The sequence below is a fragment of the Vigna unguiculata genome, chromosome 7 (assembly GCF_037176805.1).
Source record: "Vigna unguiculata cultivar grain cowpea cultivar isolate G323 ecotype 2 chromosome 7, ASM3717680v1, whole genome shotgun sequence".
In the NCBI taxonomy this organism is placed as follows: domain Eukaryota; kingdom Viridiplantae; phylum Streptophyta; class Magnoliopsida; order Fabales; family Fabaceae; genus Vigna; species Vigna unguiculata.
Window position 1 is genome coordinate 47,404,541 of NC_140798.1, and position 14,143 is coordinate 47,418,683.

The 14,143-nt window shown below is 36.8% G+C and overlaps 1 protein-coding gene across 1 annotated transcript; it reads right to left on the minus strand.

Moving 5' to 3' along the window:
* Positions 1-719: 719 nt before the first annotated feature.
* On the minus strand, positions 720-13,743 carry LOC114190995 (ferritin-1, chloroplastic-like; the record flags this gene model as incomplete). The annotated part of the gene is made up of 7 exons (XM_085675438.1): positions 720-983; positions 8,812-8,886; positions 9,006-11,657; positions 12,325-12,390; positions 12,486-12,548; positions 13,063-13,123; positions 13,268-13,743. Coding segments are annotated over 4 exons (627 nt in total), but the record flags the coding sequence as incomplete, so codon positions are not given.
* Between the last annotated feature and the right edge of the window lie 400 nt (positions 13,744-14,143).

Below are 14,143 nucleotides of genomic sequence, written 5' to 3' on the forward strand. Positions count from 1 at the left end.
TTCACAATTGAATAATATTTACAAAATGTGTAGAATTGAACTCTTGCAATTGAAAAAAAATTAATTTAAATAAATAAATATATATATATATATATATATATATATATATATATATATATATATATATTACTTTTTCCAAAATATTAGGTACCATACATAGAGTAATTATGTGGCAAAGGTGGTGCATTTTTCATAATTATAATAAATGAGTTGTTACAAAATGGATAGGCTTGGTTTCCTGCAATTGGGAAAAATAAATTTAAAAAAATATGTTTACTATTTTTTTCAAAGTATTAAGTACCAAACATATAATAATTATGTGGCAAATGTGATACGATTTTTCATAACTATAATAAATAAGTGGTTAACTATCAATATTAATTATGAAGAATTTTTCTAGTTTAATTGAATGGTATTTACAATATATATATAGGCTTGGACTCCTGCAATTAGGGAAAATGAATTTAAACAATATATATTTACTATATTTTTTTCAAATTTTTAAATACCAAACATAGAGTTATTATGTAACAAACTCGGTGTTACTTTTTTCATAATTATAATAGTGAATGGTGAATTACATTGATACTATGAAGAATTTTTCAAATTCACAATTGTAAATTATTTATTTTATGTATAGGCTCAGACTCTTGCAACAAGGAAAAATAAATGAATTTAAAATATATATATATATATATATATATATATATATATATATATTTTCAAATTTTTATATAGCAACGTATTTTTTTCATAATTAACACCATTTAAATTTCTGAATCCCAGCTTCTAATCTGCATTCTTCTAATCGGCCTGCTTTCTTGCTTTCTCGAACTGCTGCTGTGCTGTGAATCTTCACCATTTCTTGCTTTCTCGAACTGCTGCTGTGCTGTGAATCTTCTGTAAATCTTCCCTGGTGACCGAGAAATCCTGAAGGTGATCTTCGTTATTTCGTATTTATTTTCCGTCGCTTGAAAGGAATTCTTGAACCAGAAAGGTAAAATTATGCTTAACTTATGTTTGAATCATGCCTAAGAAAAGAACTAACTGTAGACAGTATAAGAAGATTAGGGTCCATTTGACTATTCCTGATAGAGATTTTTTATCTTAAAGGAATTCTTGAACCAGAAAGGTAAATTATGCTTAAACTTATCCATGTAAAAAAGTGTAACACAAAAATTCTGATAGAATCGTTTGCATGTTCAGTTTCTGAACAAATAGTTGTTCAGAAATGTGAGTGGGAGGGTGTCTCTGTTATAGGGGCATTAGGGAGTGAATAAAGGGAGGGGAGAATATGAGGTAGTTTTGGGAGTCTGGGTCCGGCAGGTGCCTGTCGCTCAGAGGCGCTCCAGATCAGTGGTCGCGGGTAAAAACTGTGACCGACGGCAGACAGCAGCTGACGGTGGCAGACCATGGCGAATCGGCAGAAAAGAGTGGTTAACATGTTGAATAGCTCCAAACAGATGTGGACAGTAGCAAACAAGGCTAGACAGATGCGGACTACAGTGACTAGTGCCGCCGAACAAGACGAGATGGAGACCAGAGCGGGATCGATCCACTTCTGCTCTGATACCAACTTAAGATTAAAAACAGATAAATATATCTTCAGAAGGCTTTAAAAACAGATAAATATATCTTCAGAAGGCTTTTTGGATGCTCCTCACATGTTCATCTTATTTATAGTGATTAAGAGCATATACTGTTATAACTCGGTTATAACTCGGTGTATGCGTAAAAATCAAGTGTTTATTCAAGTGTGAAGGCATTGGCTTTTATAGTCTAAAGACGCAAAAACAGAATAACAGACTTAATGCTGTTTCTGCAGCATTATAGGAGGCCTAAAATAAGGAAACAAACTGACCCAATACATCCTATAAAATAGGAATAGTTATTGACACGTAAAACATAAAGTAAAGGACACTAACAATCCCTCCCTTAAGCTTAGCTTACTTCATCAACCTTGAATACTCCAAGCATGTTTCTGATTTTTTCAAATCGATCAAGTTTCAAGGCTTTGGTCATGACATCAGCTATCTGTTCTTTTGTATTGCAGAATATTAATCTAACTATCTAATCATTAACTAAATCTCTAAGAAAGTGAGGTTGTACCGCAGAATATTAATCTAACTATCTGATCATTAACTAAATCTCTAAGAAAATGAAATCTCACTGCAATATGTTTACTTCTGCCATGAAAGACAGGATTCTTGGATAGTTGAATGGTAGAATTGTTGTCACAAAGAATCTCGGTGGGTCTTTGTGCTTCTATTCCAATATGTTGCAGAATTCTTTTGAGCAAGATACATTGACATGCACAGTGTGCTGCAACAATGTATTCGGCCTCAGTGGTACAGAGGCTTACCACTGGTTGTTTCTTTGAAGCCCATGATACAGTTGCAATTCCCATCATAAACACTGATCCGGAAGTGCTACTTCTATCATCTGGATCTCCTGCATAGTTGTTATCACCGTAGGCTGTGAATTTTATCTTTCTTCCTTTTTGATAAAAGAGACCGTGTTCAATGGTCCCTTTGAGATACCTGAAGATACGTTTAATTACTACCCCATGGGACTCTTTGGGATTGACCATGTATCTACTGATCACACTGACTCCAAACATTAAGTCTGGTCTTGTAACTGTCAAGTACATAAGGCTGCCAATGGCTTGTTTGAATTGTGTAGCATCGACTGGACTTCCTGTTTCATCCTTACATAGTATTGTTCCTGGTACAATGGGATTCTTGACGGGTTGCTATTGAACATGCTGAATCGTGCAAGAATTTCACGTGCATAGCGCCTTTGATAGATAAAAATTCCTGCTTCATTTTATATTACCTCAATGCCAAGGAAGTATTTCATTTTGCCCAAGTTTGTCATATCAAATTCTTGCTGCATCGAATGTTTGAAATCTTCGCAAATATCTGTTGCTCCCAGTAAAAATTAGATCAACTACATACAAGCTAACAATTAAAATATTGTTTCTAACCTTTTTTGTGAACAAGGTGTGTTCACTGAAGCAACGTTCAAATTGTTCTTTAACAAAGTACACTTCAATCTTGTTGTACCAGGCTCTTGGGGCCTGTTTGAGTCCATACAGGGCTTTTTTTAGTTTGTAAACTTGTCTCTCGCGGTCTTGCTTGATATATCCAGCAGGTTGGTGAACATAGATTTCTTCTTGAATTTCACCATGCAAGAACGCACTTTTAACATCAAGTTGGAAGACTTCCCATGCATTTTGAGCAGCCACAGCTAACAATACTCTTACTGTATTGAGCCTAGCAACAAGAGCAAAAATCTCTGTGTAGTTAATTCCATGTTTCTGAGCGTAACCTTTGCCACTAGTTTGGCTTTATGCTTTTCTATCTCGCCTTTTTCATTTAACTTTGTTTTGAAAACCCACTTCACTCCAATGGGTATAACTCCATCAGGTGGATCCACTAGTACCCACATGTTGTTTCTTTCAATTGCTTGTATTTCCGTATCCATAGCCTCTCGCCATTTCGAACTAGTTTTGGCTTCTTCAAATGTGAGAGGATCCGCAGAATCAGTCAGCATTGCCAGTAGATCCTCCTCTTCTACAAAAAGATTAGTCTCATAATCTCGCAACCATGAAGGTTGTCGACGAGTCCTTGTCGCCCTCCTTTGAACTAGAGTATTTGTGGAATCTGATGGCTGCAAATATGTGGCTGCCATATGTGGAGGTGTAAGCTCTACATTTCCACTTTCTTCTCCATGTTGAGATGTGACCTCTACATTATCATTTTCTTCTTCTTCTTGGCTACTTTCGTCTTCATCGTGGCCATTCATATTAAGAGCAGTACGCGTAGATTCTACTCTTTCTTCGTCCCAATTCCATATTTTGTCTTCTTCAAATATCATGTCCTTGCTAATAATAATCTTTTTGGTAATCGGATCAAAAAGTTTATAGGCTTTCATTTCATCACTCACGCCTAAGAGGACACATTGATGACTTTTATCATCTAACTTGCTTCGTCTTTGATCAGGAACGTGAACATGGGCAATGCATCCAAATAACCTAAAGTAGTCAACTCGTGGTTTGAGTCCACTCCACATCTCCTCTGGCGTTCCATGATTTATGGCAGTGGTAGGACTCCTGTTTTGCACATGAATACACCATTTGACAGCCTCAGGCAAGAAGGATTTTGGTATTTGTTTTTCATGAAGCACTGCTCTTACAGAGTTTATCATGGTGCGGTTTTTGCGCTCTGCAACTCCGTTCTGTTGAGGGGTGTAGGCAGCTGTCAATTGCCTGGAAATACCAAGTTGTCTACAGAAGTCTGAAAATTCCTTAGACATGAATTCTCCATCCCTGTTTGTTCTCAGGCAAGCTATGAACGATCCAGTTTCGTTTTCAACACATGCTTTGAAGCTCCTGAAGCTATTGAATGTTTCTGATTTCTCATGTAAAAAGTAAACCCATGCTTTACGAGAGTAATCATCAACAAAGCTTAGTATATACCTTTTATTGTTGTTTGAAGTAGGAGAAATTGGACCACACAAATCAACATGCACCAGTTGGAGTTTAGTGGATGCACGCCAAGAGCTTTGCTTTGGTATAGCATTTTTGTGTTGCTTGCCAACGAGACACGTAGTTCACGTAGTTGTAGGAATTTTTAGTGAAGGTAAACCAACCACCATTTGCTTATTGGCAAGTGTGGTAAGTCCTTTGAAATTGAGATGCCCGAATCTTTTATGCCATAGTTGTGTCTCCTTTTCTACAATGGTGTTTTCAATTTGAAAACACTTAGTGTGTCGAGAGCTCATTGAAGTTGTCAAGTGAAACATGTGATTTCCTATCATGGTAGTGCAGATGACTAAGCCTTTGTCTAGATGAAATATCTTGCATGTATTATGTTTGATCAGAATGGTGAGACCATGTGCTTGAGGTTGACCGAGACTAAGAAGATTGGTCTTGAGTTCCGACACATAATATACATCTGAAATGACATAAGCCACGTTATTGATGTAGACCCGAATGCTTCCCTTTGCAGCCACTTTCAATGTAGTGTCATTGCCAAGCTTGACAGTCTTATTGAGTCCCTCTTCATGGATTTTAGTGAACCAGAGCTTATTACCTGTCATATGGTTACTGCATCCAAAGTCAAGAAACCAGTCTTCCACCTGACCAGACTGGATTACCTCTTCATATGCAACCAACAGAATCTCCTCTTCGTCTTCAGCTGCTTCTCCAAATGTTGCATAATGAACTTGCTTTTGTACTCCAGGACACTCATACTGATAATGACCAAGCTTGTGACATTGAAAGCACTCAACAAGCGCTTTGTTAAAAAACTGTCGTCCACAGCCTCTTCCACGTCCACGACTGCCTTTGCCACGACCACGACTGGCACTGGAACGATCATCATGTGTCACCTATAATACTTGTTCTTCTGGTTGAGCGTGCTGCATCCGCTGTTCATGCACCAGTAGACTGCCATGGAGTTCGTCAAGGCTCAGGGTACTCAAGTCATTAGACTCTTCAATAGCACACACTACGTAGTTGAATTTTGTGGTTAGAGATATGAGAATCTTACTGACCACGGTGCTGGAGTTCATAGTTTCACCATTAGACTTCATTTTATTGACAGCACTAAGTGTACGCCCTATATAGCTATCAACCTACTCACCATCCTTCATGGTTGGGAGTTCAAACTCCCGTCGTAGTGCTTGCAGTTGAGCACGTTTCACTCTTGTTGAACCTTGATATTTCTGTTACATAGATCTCCATATGGCATGTGATGTGCTTTTATCCATCATTGTCTCAAGGATTTCCCGATCGATAGATTGGAAAAGAAAATTCTTAACCTTCAGATCTTTAAGACGTGCCTCTGCTTCAACTTTCTGTTGTGCCTCAGTTGGTCTGATACCAAACGTTGGTATGCCATCTTCCACAAGCTGCCACAGTTCCTTGCTTCGTAGAAAATTCTCCATAGTCATGGACCAAAAATCATAGTGCCCATCAAATCTTGGGATGGCTGGTTGAACGAATTTTTCTGCAGCAGACATGACTGTACACTCACAATTTTCACTTGATGTTTAGCTCACACTGTATCAGGCCCCTTGCGAAGCTCTGATACCAATTGTTATAACTCGGTATATGCGTAAAAATCAAGTGTGAAGGCATTGGCTTTTATAGCCTACAAGCGCAAAAACAGAATAACAGACTTAATGTTGTTACTGCAGCATTATAGGAGGCCTAAAATAAGAAAACAAACTGACTCAGTACATCCTATAAAATAGGAATAGTTATTGACACGTAAAACATAAAGTAACTGACACTAACATATACAATGAAGAGTTGGACAGTCAAGAGACTTGTCCTATACTACTATTCCAATGTCAACCGTCTCTTCAAGCTCACTGTTAAGAGATGCACGAATGCAATGCTAAATGCAGAATATTAGAGGAAATCTAATGGGAATGGTGAAATGAACTTTAAATGGAATGAAGAGGTACCTAGGTGAATGAAGCATGCGCGAACAGATTCAAAAATGATGAAATGCACATGTTAGGAATGATTATAGGCCATGAACCATACTAAAACTTAATGCAAAATAAGCTTTAAACCAGAAAACTTGCATGAAACCTAGATGGCAGCATTTAACAAATCTGTGACAGCAATGAATTTCTACATAATGGAATGCAGATTTTGAGCGCAGAACGGCAATGCAACTTTGTAAGCATGGACAGTCTCTATGCATGAGTGCTAAGGTGATCTAGAGTAAGTACTTTAGAGTGAAGATGCATGTATGTGCACAATGAATGCTGCATGAAATTAGATGACAGTGCACATGAGACCCAATGGCAGCAGAATTGGGTCTGTGACAGCAGAAAAACGAATATGACTATGGCAGTATGACAGCAGAACCTAGATTGTGACAGCACTATTATAATATGAAACTAGAATGAACAATTGCAGAAATGCAGATGCACATGCAGAGCTGAAAATCAAGTCCCAGTGGAGAAATGGAAAGGAGAATTGAATGCTGCTCCAGAATTATGCAACGTGAATTCAAACCAGTATAGCATGAAACCTAAGTGGCAGAATGGGTCAATGTAAAACTAATATATGGATCAATTTGGGTTCATGACAAAAGTCAGTTAGTACACTAAAACCAAACCACATACATTTAGAATAGAAACAGAATGTTCAGCAGACTAATGCATAAAACCAAACCACATACACTAAAACCAAACCACATACACTAAAACCATTGATAAGATGAGTGTGTTATTGACTTTACTTTTTGGTTTATATAATGTGATGATTATTTTGTTGTGGATTGCTTTAAATTACCCGGTACTTTAGAAAAAATAATATATTATGTTTAAATTGCTTATTGTTTTGATTTTTAATTGAATGTTATTTCCAAAATGTGCCATGACAGGGATACAATGGCAGACGATGGTGTGCAGAACCCACCTTCTCCACATGCAGACGATGGTGTGCCGAACCCACCTTCTCCACATGCAGACGATGGTGTGCCGAACCCACCTTCTCCACATGCAGACGATAATGTGCAGAACCCGCCTCCTCCACCTCCAGAGGATGAATTCCCTGATTTAGGACAAACACTAGATCAGACTTATCGGGTTTTATTAGACATGGTGGTGAATTTAACCACCACGAAAAAATCTTATATTAGGGATATCATCTCACCCACTACTCGTTAGAAGAGTGTGAGACGTTCTCTGCTACCTTGAGAGAACAACATCCTATCCCCTTGACGGCAGTGCAGGTAAGTAAAGAAGTAGTAACATTATAAGTAATTGTTTTGTTAATTTTATACATTGTTAATTCTATAGATAAGCATTAACATTTTTATTTATTTTTTTTCAGATTAGATGTTTCTTTATGCAAATATCAGAATTATTTAAAGATTATTGCCGCACTCTCAAGTGCGGTGTCTCTGGACTTATCACAGACCTGGATGAGGGAACGTTCGACTTGATTGATCCAGACAACCCTCTGCATAGGGTAAGTAGTATATAGTATATAATGCTTAATAATTAAATAAATATTAATATATAACTTCATTTGACGTATATTTAATTTTATCTAATCTTACCAGGTTACATTTTCTACCCTTGTACGTAAGTACAAGGGAGTACGGGATCATTTCAAGGCCCTACGCACCCTTTTTCCACACATATGGCGTCGGTATAAAAAACCCCCACCTCGTCGCGATCAGATCATGCGGCGACGGAACAGGAGGCTAGGACCGGGAGAGACGCCGGGAGAGACATAGACACCTAGAGAGACATGAGGGACGTTATTCACTGTAGGGGTTAACACGTGTAGACCTATGACTTGTACCCTTGTATCACAGAATGTTATGCATCTTTAATAATATCAATAACATTTTCCTTTCAATTTTTCTATTATCTCTGGTTCTCTATCAATAAAAAAAAATATTGAAATGAATGTGGAAAAATCACTTGTGATACCATAAAAAGGTATTGGAACTTACTCCTCTAGCAAATGTGGGATCTACAATACAACACATTCTCTTGCGCTCATCACCATCGAGGACATGGGAATCTAGGGGACCCAACACTAGATAGCACGATAAACTCAAATATAGACTATGATAGATTTTGAAATACTCTAATACCATATTAAAGAGATAAAGTAATAGAATAGTTAATTGAATCAAAATGTTGAATAGAATAATTGATTATCTATAATATTTATAATCTATAATTATATTCTATTCTAACAATTGACTAAACGAAGCATAACAAAAACAACAGCACCCAGATAAACAAGTTGACCTCACAAAAACTAACCTTAGAAAGCACCGGATACGAGAGCAGAAGTGTCAGGCCGACTGCCTTCTTTGGCCATTATTGAACCAACAATACCTAAAAGAAAAAAAAAAAAAAACAAACGAATTTTAGCGAAGCGTTGCTTGTAATCCGAATATAAGCAGATATCAAAAGGACAAACAAACATACATAGCATGAAAAAAAGCTATTGATACCTGCCAAAATAAAACAGAGTGGCCCAAGATGAGTGTCTGACGAAGAGTGTGAGAGCAAAGGGTTTGAGAGCGACGGCTTCAAAACAAAGGGGCTGAGAGTGCAGGATTTCAGAACAAAGGCTTTAACAGGAGCGCTTGAGGCTTGAGAGCAAAGCGTTAGGGTAGCTCTGTGTGAGCTATAGATTTAGCTTTAGAATTTTAAATAACTTTTTTCAGGTACTCTTATAAATTCCTTTTACTAAAAACAAATATATAAAATATAACACATTTTATAAAATACAAATCTTTCCTCATGTTGAGATGTTATCATAAGATTTTTATAAATAATAGATTTTATATTTAAGATTTTTACTGGAGATCTGCTATTAGATACTACAAATTTTAGGTCTTGAAATTAAAATTTTTATACGTATCCTAGGAATTAAAATGATTCCTATACATTTGTTTCCTCCTTATTTTTTTTAACAGAAGTTTATCAGGTTTCAATCCAATAAATTACTTAATTAAAAATTTAGTCTTTATATTTTTTACTCAATTGAATTTTTATATCTTTTTATTTGTAGACAATATGATTTCTTTTTCTTCAGCGTTGTCCTCCGCGAATCTTGAGAACGAGTCTAAAAGTCACAACTAGGTTCGTGTGTCTATCTCTAATGACACCATAGAAAAAAAAAATCTTGGATATGAAAGAAACGATCTTAGAACTGAAGAAGACAATATTGATAAGATTGTGTCATCAGACAAGTGGATAAATAAAGAAAAAAAGGATTTGAGGTGATCACTTCCGGGAAGAAATCACATTGTCTCAAAGAATATAAAAACCCAATTGAGTAAAAAAAATATATGGAGACAAAAAGGAATCATACCTCAAATATAATCAGTACAAAAAAAAAATCTAATTTTCATACAGACAAAATCCGTATATAATGTCCTAAATCTGTATGTAATTCAACAATTTCGATGGATTACATACGGAAAAAAATCCATATGTAAAACCGGCATAGGTAATTGTACATACGAAAAAAATTCCATATGTAATGTTACATACAGAATAAATCCGTATGTAACTGAATCACCTTCACCAAGAGTCGTGGTATCAAGAGACAAGGGAGGAGAATCTGAAGTAAGGGATTCACCATGTTCTTGGAAAACTGGACTATCCATTGGGGTCATGTGTTGTAAGGTATCAATAGGTGGAGATGATGGTTCAGGAGGACTTTGATCAAGACCTGGATTGACAAAGACATTGGAAATATTTGACTCAACCACTGGAATAGGGAGAACTTGTTGTATGACATGAACATCTTGAACAGCCGGTTGGGCTTCATTCATTAAGAGATCATATCATGGTTGGTCATTTTTAAAGATGTCAGCTTGTTTGTCGAATCATAGAGGCGTTGGATATCATTGGCATAGATGTTCTGAGCCATCTTCCAAAAGGAGTGACATGTTTTGAAGGCTCTGATGGACATCAAAAGTCTTGGTTCCACCGACTGCCACAACAAAGCACATAGTTGGAAATATGCCTGTTTCCACTGTTTAGCTTTTTCAGTAAGTACATGGCTTTCATCTTTCTCAAGGTGGTCGTGATGTCCTTGACAAAGAAACCACATTTAGACGGCAACAGACCAAGATAGATAATTTCAGCCATTTAGTTTCTCGGAAGGGATGTAGGGCTTCCAAAGAATGAAATAGCACCTCCAACACTTCCAGTGGCCTTTTCAGATCAAGGGGACAAAGAAAACAAAGAGAAGATGCAGAAACAATGAGGATTTTTGAAAACCCTAGGGAGATTTCCGCAAGGGAGGCTTCTGGACTTCACCGAAATGGAATTTTAAGGGTCAAAACAGACAGAGGAGACTTCGGAGAGAGCTATGGAAGTGGTGTGGTGAAGATCCAACAAGAGGATGGTGGCGCGTGGACTTCACGCGCATGTTCGAAGCAGAGAGAGATGTGGCGCGTGAATGGGAGTCTGGATCCGACACCGGCGGGGGTGGCTATCGCTCGGAGAGGCGCTCCAGATTTAGTGGTCGCCGGCGAAAACTAGGGTGGCCATTGACGGCGGTCGGCGGCGAACAGCAGCTGACGGTGGCGGACGACGACAAATTGGCAAAAAAGAGTGGTTAACACGTTGGAGAGCTCCAAACAGAGGTGGACATTAGCAAACAGGCAAGACATATGCGGACAGCAGTGATTAGTGCTGCCGGACAAGACGAGATGGAAACCAGAGCGGGATAAACCCGCTCTGATACCAACTTAAGATTAAAAACAGATTAATATATCTTCATAAGGCTTTTTGGATCCTTCTTATGTTCATCTTATTTATAGTGATTAAGAGTTGATACAATGAGGAGTTGGACAGTCAAGAGGCTTGTCCTAGACTGCTAGGTACAATGATTAGAGAAAAATCAACACTCAACTACCTATTAAAGTCCTATTGACTACACTGTCATAAGTAGTCCTAATAATTATTCCAATGTCAAAATTCTCTTCAAGCTCACTGTTAAGAGATGCACGAATGTAAAGCTATATTTTAAAATTAAAACAAAACAAGTCTACACCAAGTTTCTCTTCAACAATTAGTGTGGTAACCTCAAGCATCCATGTAGCTAGATTGTATCCATCAGGGGCTGGAGTGATTCATCCAAGATCCTGCAGAACAAATAGGAAAGGAATTTAACACATTAAAAAAATAATAAACTCAACAATATAAAAAAAAAAGTTTTCCTTCAAAAAAAAATCAGTATTTTAGTTTAAACTAGTAAATAGTAATGAAAGAGGAAAAGTCATGTCAGAACACACAAGTAAGGTCATGGTTGATAATACTCTATAGTCTTCAACACAAGAGTGAATTAAATTGAGGTCATTCCATGTCAATGAAAAATGTATCACTAGTGGACAAAATGGAGCAACGAAGGGAGACCAATTTGTGGACTTGATTACGAATGGGAACATTTTATGGGGCACCCCAATTCCAATATATTCTCTCCTTTAATTATCAAAACATAAACATCTTTTCTTTTCATTTATCACCCACTTTCTAAATTTATTTAATTCTTAATTAATTTATAGTTGCAATAAGAATATAAATAAATTGCAATTTTTTTCTCAAAGATGATGTCCTTTGCCTACTCTTATGAGCTGAGCAACGTACTCAGATATTTTTAATAGCTTCCACCTACCCAAATAAAAATAAAATATTTTTCCTTGGTCAATTTAAAATCTAAAGTATGTCAATTGAATATTGATAAAAGTCACTTAATAATCTATCTAATAAAGTACAAGACAAAAGCTCCCTTAATTTGCAACACCACATTACCTGTTCATCTAAAAATTCGCTTTCAATAAAATCTGTCAATTACACATCATTGTTCTTTGAGGCAACCTGTCAAACAACATGTAACAAGGTCAAAGAAAGGAATACATATTTTAATAACATCAAATTGGACATAAATGTGACAAACAAAAAACTCATCTTACAGTGTGCAAGTTAAGAAGCTTCTCATTTGTTAGCTTCTCCAAAAGACAGAGCAAGTTCACTTGCTGCAACAAGAAACAAACACAAACACATTTAGTGTCATACTTAGAAATTTATAGGGGAAGTTCATCAGGCAAAGTGAAAACTCTGAACAAGTTGTTTTACATCATCTGTTACATATTAAATGAATGTGGTAAGAAATTATATATTTTATAAAATTAACAAATTAAGTCAACATGTGCATACAAACTAAACACGCATCTCTCGTTAAAATAAATGCACACAGTGCACCAAAAGAGAATGGTTTGGTTATAAATTATATGAAAAAAAAAAAAAAAAACAGAACGAGAGGGTCATACACACAAACCATACAGGGCATCTCCCATTTCCTCATGGTCAAACTCAGAAAGAGGCATCACAATAGATTGCAACTTCACTTTTCCACAATGTTTGTTATGAAAATTACATTAACGTAAACAAATTTCTCAGTATCGCTTTCTAGAAAGCAATCTTGAAAATTAGCATTTGAAATTTTATATAGAATCTTTGTGTAGATTAAAAGCTGTAACTGGTTTATACCTGATATTCCATCAATTTATCAACATGCTCTCTTTCCTCCTCACTTGACTCCTTAAAAAATCTGCAACGATGAAATCAAAAGCCATAATGTACTCCCACCCATAAAAATAAAGTGAAATTTATAAGGGGTTATCGTTGGTGAATATAACTAAAAAGAGCATTTAAGTTTGGAGTAGGAAAAGATAGAAGCAGAGAACCAACCCACTTGATTTGTTCGTTGACAACAACTTCATATTCATTGGTGTACTTCTGGCGAACAAGGGAAGCTTCTGGAAGTATGGGGACAAGGTCGAACTCCTTCTTGACCTCTTCAAAGGAATGTCGGTGGAGGTGGGTGGCGTGGTCGGTGCCGTCTGGGGCCGACCCAAGACGTTGTCCTAGACGATGTCGTCGGAGGTGAGGCGATGGTAGAGGAGGTTGTCGATGAAGTGAGTCGGCATGGTCGAAGACGTACCTGTAGCCATAGGGGTAGGGGTGGAGATTAGGGTTGTTATTGGGGGTGGAGCGGAGGTGGATGAGGGTGGTAGTAGGCGGCGAAGATTTTAGCAAAGAGGTCGTGGGTGAGGCGGGAGGGGAGCATGGCAACGACGGAATCGGAGGGTAGGGAGAGGTTGGAGAGGACAACGAGGGCCAGAGGATGTGAAATGAGCACAAAACCACAATGCACTCAACAACAAGATATTAAACCTAGTTTTTCATATTATTTTTTTGTCAAGTAGATTAAAAGCAAATACTGTGTTTTCAATATCTTCCTCTCAGCTCATTCTTGCTGTGTCGGTTTAGTTCATACCATATTAAATCACAAATTTGTTTGTTTTGTAGCAAAGTAAATACTATTTTCAAAAATCAAATCACAATATGTCTATCATAATTTATTTTTCTAATAAATTTAAGGTGTTTGATGGTTGTGAATTAAAAATTGATATTTTGAAATATTAAAATCGATTTTGATGAATTCACACCTTTCACCATAGCATTATCGTAACGAAAAATTACTTTTTTTTTTCTTTTATATAAAATTTAAAATTTTATACTTTTTAGAGGTTAAATATGATATTTTTGGATCAATTTCAAATGCAAA